General features: G+C 33.0%; 1 protein-coding gene across 1 annotated transcript; it reads left to right on the forward strand.

Annotated features, from left to right (window-relative positions):
- Positions 1-3,265: 3,265 nt before the first annotated feature.
- LOC144453042 (E3 ubiquitin-protein ligase TRIM45-like) lies at positions 3,266-5,485 on the forward strand. The gene has a single exon (XM_078144312.1). It carries the CDS (start codon positions 3,266-3,268, stop codon positions 5,483-5,485), a length of 2,220 nt encoding a protein of 739 aa, XP_078000438.1.
- Positions 5,486-7,575: the final 2,090 nt, after the last annotated feature.

A 7,575-nucleotide genomic window follows, 5' to 3' on the forward strand; every position in this document is an offset into this window, starting at 1 on the left:
AGTATAAGGACTATGTTCCTATATATATATATAGGAACATAGTCCATTATTGTAATAGTATACAGGCCGTATATAGAAACATAGTATATTATTTTAATAGTATACAGACCGTATATAGAAACATAGTATATTATTTTAATAGTATACAGACCGTATATAGAAACATAGTACATTATTTTAATAGTATACAGACCGTATATAGAAACATAGTACATTATTTTAATAGTATACAGACCGTATATAGAAACATAGTACATTATTTTAATAGTGTACAGACCGTATATAGAAACATGGTATATTATTTTAATAGTACACAGTCCGTATATAGAAACATAGTATATTATTTTAATAGTGTACAGACCGTATATAGAAACATAGTACATTATTTTAATAGTATACAGACCGTATATAGAAACATAGTATATTATTTTAATAGTATACAGACCGTATATAGAAACATAGTACATTATTTTAATAGTATACAGACCGTATATAGAAACATAGTATATTATTTTAAGTGTACAGACCGTATATAGAAACATAGTATATTATTTTAATAGTGTACAGACCGTATATAGAAACATAGTACATTATTTTAATAGTATATAGGCCGTATAGAGAAACATAGTATATTATTTTTAATAGTATACAGATCGTATATAGAAACATAGTACATTATTTTAATAGTATACAGACCGTATATAGAAACAAAGTACATTATTTTCATAGTATACAGACCATATATAGAAACATAGTATATTATTTTAATAGTATACAGACCGTATATAGAAACATAGTACATTATTTTAATAGTACGGTATACAGACCGTATATAGAAACATAGTATATTATTTTAATAGTATACAGACCGTATATAGAAACATAGTACATTATTTTAATAGTATACAGACTGTATATAGAAACATAGTACATTATTTTAATAGTATACAGACCGTATATAGATACATAGTATATTATTTTAATAGTATACAGACCGTATATAGAAACAAAGTAGATTATTTTAATAGTATACAGACCGTATATAGAAACATAGTACATTATTTTAATAGTACGGTATACAGACCGTATATAGAAACATAGTATATTATTTTAATAGTACGGTATACAGACCGTATATAGAAACATAGTATATTATTTTAATAGTATACAGACCGTATATAGAAACATAGTATATTATTTTAATAGTATACAGACCGTATATAGAAACATAGTATATTATTTTAATAGTACGGTATACAGACCGTATATAGAAACAAAGTAGATTATTTTAATAGTATACAGACCGTATATAGAAACATAGTACATTATTTTAATAGTACGGTATACAGACCGTATATAGAAACATAGTACATTATTTTAATAGTACGGTATACAGACCGTATATAGAAACATAGTATGTTATTTTAATAGTATACAGACCGTATATAGAAACATAGTACATTATTTTAATAGTATACAGACTGTATATAGAAACATAGTACATTATTTTAATAGTATATAGGCCGTATATAGAAACATAGTATATTATTTTAATAGTATACAGACCGTATATAGAAACATAGTACATTATTTTAATAGTATACAGGCCGTATATAGAAACATAGTATATTATTTTAATAGTATACAGACCGTATATAGAAACATAGTATATTATTTTAGTAGTATACAGACCGTATATAGAAACATAGTAGATTATTTTAATAGTATACAGACCGTATATAGAAACATAGTACATTATTTTAATAGTATACAGACCGTATATAGAAACATAGTACATTATTTTAATAGTATACAGACCGTATATAGAAACATAGTACATTATTTCAATAGTATACAGGCCGTATATAGAAACATAGTACATTATTTTAATAGTATACATACTATATAGAAACATAGTGCATTATTTTAATAGTATACAGGCCGTATATAGAAACATAGTACAATATTTTAATAGTATACAGACCGTATATAGAAACATAGTATATTATTTTAATAGTATACAGACTGTATATAGAAACATAGTATATTATTTTAATAGTATACAGACCGTATATAGAAACATAATACATTATTTTAATAGTATACAGACTGTATATAGAAACATAGTACATTATTTTAATAGTATACAGTCCATATATAGAAACATAGTACAATATTTTAATAGTATACAGGCCGTATATAGAAACATAGTACAATATTTTAATAGTATACAGGCCGTATATAGAAACATAGTACATTATTTTAATAGTATACAGTCCATATATAGAAACATAGTACAATATTTTAATAGTATACAGACCGTATATAGATACATAGTATATTATTTTAATAGTATACAGACCGTATATAGAAACATAGTACATTATTTTAATAGTACACAGACCGTATATAGAAACATAGTATATTATTTTAATAGTACACAGACCGTATATAGAAACATAGTACATTATTTTAATAGTATACAGAATACATCGAAACATAGTCTATTATTTTAATAGTATACAGGTCGTATATAGAAACTTAGTATATTATGTTTGTTTGTTTGTTTGTTTGTTTGTTTGTTTGTTTGTTTGTTTGTTTGTTTGTTTGTTTGTTTTAACACAGTTCCTGGTCTCTCTGTAATCGTATATCAACCAATCATCACCACACTCATATACGAAACAAATCTAAAATCAGAAACATTTGAATTAAATAATGAATTAGACTATAGTATGGGAAGCCCGTTCACTTGTTTTTTGGTCAAAGTGAGAGATTAGTTACATATCCCGATACAGTACTAGAAATATTAGTTTTTATTGAGTCAAGTTAAACACACACACACACACACACACACACACACACACATGCATACATACATACATACATACATACATACATACAGACAGACAGACAGACAGACAGACAGACAGACAGACAGACAGACAGACAGACATACAGACATACATACATACATACATACATACATACATACATACCAACAGAGAGTCAAACAGACAGGCTGATAGACAGACAGACGGACAGACAGACAGACAGACAGACAGACAGACAGACAGACAGACACGGACGGACAGATCGAGCGAAAGGCAGACACTTTATCATAAAAGGAAAACAGAAAGTTACGTTATGTTTCACTTACAGTTCGTAGAAACCACACTCTGTAAATTCGTAGAATTAGGTCATCACATGTCAAATGTTAACTTTGTTATCAACATATTCTAAACGTAGGCAGGCAATAGAAAACAACATGGCGTCTAAAGAGCTGTCGGTCCTCGAGAGAGTCAACGAAAATTTCCTGTTATGTGGCATTTGTTTGGAGCGATATAAAACCCCTAAACTTCTACCATGTCTACACAGTTTCTGTGAGTCATGTTTGGTAACATTGGTGCAGAAACGTGGTGGTGATGTGATCATCTGTCCTACATGTCGACGTTCCTTCCAACTACTGAAGAACGGCGTAACAGGTATTCCTACTGACTCGTTTCTACATGAATTAACTGAAACTTTCAGAAAACGAGACGAAGGGTCAGCTGATTCAAGGAAATGTGAGGGATGTCAACAGGGAGAGAGTGTCAAACATTGTGTTGAGTGTGGTTTTGATATGTGTTCAATTTGTGCTGCTTCCCACGGTCGATTTCCGAGTTCCAGATCACACCATTTAATGACCTTGGAAGAATTCCAGTCTGCTAAGTCCGATGACCCCATCTCAGTACGGCCACCTTTATACTGTACCTACCACCCAGGCATTCGAATCGAATTCTTCTGCGATACTTGTGACAAAGCAACTTGCGCGGAATGTATAGTTTTAGATCATCCACGACCAGATCATACATACAGGCACCTGAAAGAAGCAGCCACAGAATACTCAAAGAAATTTGAAGAAATGATCGGACTATTGGAAGCAAAAGAAATCGAAGCCAAGAAAAGTCAAACATCAGTCAAGCAGGTGTTAGAAGCACTTGACAAGTGTTACCAGACAGAGGAACACAAGTTGAAAGACCACGTCCAAAAGACGATAGATGAAGTTATCCGTTTAATACAACAAAGTGGTGATACATTACTGAGAGAACTAAAAGAAGAATATGATATTAGAAAGATGAATTTGGACGCACAGCTGAAAGAACTAGAAGGTGCTGAAAACGACCTGTCCCATACAAGAGAATATATCAATAACGTGATGCATTATGGGAGTGCTGGTCAACTGATGGTTGCCAAGAAGGGTATCTCTGCACAAGTAGATGTATTACTGAACGTAGAGACAGAAACAGAGCCGATAGAAGACGATTATTTGAAGTTCTTACCATTTGATGACTTCTGTGATGCAAGGTGTGTTGGTGAAATACAGAAACAAGATGCCAGCTACACGCTAACCACCATTCCAGAGTTTGTTAGAGTAGGTGATGATATAAAAGTAACCATGGCAACTGACACTCCACAAAAGACGAACAGAGAAATCAATGTTGAGGCTGTTTTAATGAAACCTGATGACAGCATAGATGATGTAGAAATGACGAAGAATAACGATAACACATGGACACTAAACACACGTGGAAATATCTGTGGAAAACATGAATTGTCAGTCTCTGTACGTAAGAAAGCTGTAAACGGGTCACCAGCTTGTATTGATGTTATTCCACAGAAAGGATTAATTTGGCAGACTGGCAAATCTGGGAGTGGATTAGGGGAGCTGAACAATCCCCATGGCATTCGTTCAACAAGAGATGGACATTTGCAAGTATGTGACTATAACAATCATAGGTTACAAACATTCACATCAAAAGGCCAACCAAACACTATAATAAAGTTCAGTAACATCTCATCCACTGTTAAACCAGTCTATTCAGTACAGGCAGATAATGGTGATATATTTACCACTGATCATGGAAGTAAACAGGTTATCGTCCATGATGAAAATGGTCACGTGATGAGAAGTTTTGGGAAGGGTATGATGAAATACCCGTATGGAATCGCCATTAGTCCTCTGAATGGAATGGTTTACGTCGTAGATCACACTGGTCATTGTATACATATATACAACCAAGATGGAAACCTCTACAAGACTTTCGGCACTTACGGTCAAGGTCAAGGTCAGCTTTATTGTCCTCAAGATATCAAGGTTGACCATGATGGTAAAGTGTTTGTGTCAGAATGGTATAATCATCGAATCCAAGTGTTCAACTCTGAGGGTCAGTATCTGTATTCATTTGGAAGTCAAGGTTCAGGTGATGGACAGATGAATAACCCGGTGGGATTGGCCCTTGACAGTGCTAGTAATGTGTATGTCTGTGATTACAGCAACAACAGAGTGCTGAAATTTACTTCAAATGGTGAATTTATCAGTCGTATTGACAGTGATGATAATCCATGCAGTAATCCATATGGTGTATATGTTACTGATGACAAACCATTGGGAAATGTTGTTGTAGTTAACTATGATAACAGCTGTGTACAGATGTTTGCACAGTAGGTGACAAATCACAACTGACAGAGAATTGAACGCTCTAAGCGTCGTTGTAGCAGTGTTACGTGATAAATCACTACGTACCTTCTGGAAGAGAGTGAATGACTATAATTTTGAACAGATACACTTTGCTACTTTGAAAAAGAATGACAATTTCTGTATGTTTAACAATTATCACGTGTCAGTGGAAATACACAGACATGGTTGAGAAAACAATGATTCTAATTTTGATGAAATACTCTATATATAAATTATGAGAGTAATTCTTTCAATCTTACAAATTAAATATGTGACAATTTATGTGTTACCACAATATCATAAACAGTAATTCTAACATCGCCTACATGTATGTAACAATTTATTGAAATTACAAATTTGTATGAATATATACAACCAATATATAGAAAACTCAAAATACATAATTAATATTTAATAATAATTGACTTAAAATATATAATACATAATTAAAACATGATTTATATCTACATGGTATATCGAGTACATTTTCCAAATCCTTTGGTACTGGTGTATTTGATTACTTGTTATTTTGTATTACTTGTCTAAAACGTATTATCTTAGTAGAGTTCATTTAGTTTGTAAAGTAACAATGGTGTACTGACAACAATACATCTCTGGAACTGAAGCACTGATTGTGATTTTTATTTCGTTGATAAAACTAGAATCAGTCCAACTACAGTGCATAGGCGTCAGTGAATCACGGAAGGGGAACTTGAGAAGTGAACATTGAGTCAGAGGATGAAGCAAGAACTGTGTTCCAAAAGTTCATCTTACATCAATTAAATACTTTTCAAACCCTTCGACTCCTCCGGCCAAAGAATCTGACGAGTTGTTGGTTACCGAGTAATTAAACTATTGAACTTGTTAAAACTACATGTTATATGAAATTTGAGATTATTGCTGATAATAATACGTTATCTAAACATGAACAAATCGTATTTCTATACGAGTAGTCGTAGTGTAGGTGTGTGCAGTCCGACGCAGTTCTTGCGCAGATCAATGTGAGAGGGTGTTAGAGGGCGCGCTTGATGTCAGCAATACTTAGCGAATGTATTGCAAAATTTATATTCTATTCGAAAATATACAAGCATAGAATCGTGAAAACACCGGATAATGAATTGTAGGCATGTGAGACAATGATATGACAATGTGTTTACCACAACTAGCTGAGTGAACGTGATGATTGTCCGATATATGAACTGGACACATAAAACTTCAAGGCTGTAGTCAATATGACCCTCCGATATGAATACTCAGGAGGGTTTGTGTTTGGGTTAGAACCTCAATTTTGAACGTCGTGACCACTTTTGAGATGCAAAACCGAAGGTCATATTTTTCATTCACATGAATGTATAGTTTTAGATCATCCACGAGCAGATCATACATACATACAGGCACCTGAAAGAAGCAGCCACAGAATATTCAGAGAATTTTGAAGAAATGCTAGGAATATTGAAAGCAAAAGAAATCGAAGCCACGAAATGTCATTCATCAGTCAAACAGGTGTTAGAAGCACTTGAGAAATGCTTCCAGACAGAGCAACACAAGTTGAAAGACCACGTCCAAAAGACGATAGATGAAGTTATCCGTTTGGTATATTTGATTATTTTTTATTACTCGTCTAAAACGTATTATCTTTACAGAGTTCACTTAGTTAGATTAGTAACATTGTAGTTCCGAGAACATTAAATCGGAAAGCCATGTATTGGACAATGACGCACTGATTGTTTTGTTTTTACTTCAGATAAATATTTCCGTTGGTATATTTGTACTTCAGACTTCTCTGTCCTCGTCTGTCTGTCTGTCTGTCGGTCTCTCTCTATCTCTCTCTCTCTCTCTCTTTCTCTCTCTCTCTCTCTCTCTCTCTCTCTCTCTCTCTCTCTCTCTCTCTCTCTCTCTCTCTCTCTCTCTCTCTCTCTCTCTCTCTCTCTCTCTCTCTCTCTCTCTCTCTCTCTCTCTCTGAAAGTGAAGAAGGTAATGTTACATCAATTAACCCTTTCTCCTTTCCCAGCCGACGAAACTGACCAATCATTGAAAAGTTTACACTACTTATTAACATGAAGCTTGACAGTGTTATC

The sequence above is a fragment of the Glandiceps talaboti genome, chromosome 23 (genome assembly GCF_964340395.1).
Source record: "Glandiceps talaboti chromosome 23, keGlaTala1.1, whole genome shotgun sequence".
NCBI classification, from domain to species: Eukaryota; Metazoa; Hemichordata; class Enteropneusta; family Spengelidae; genus Glandiceps; species Glandiceps talaboti.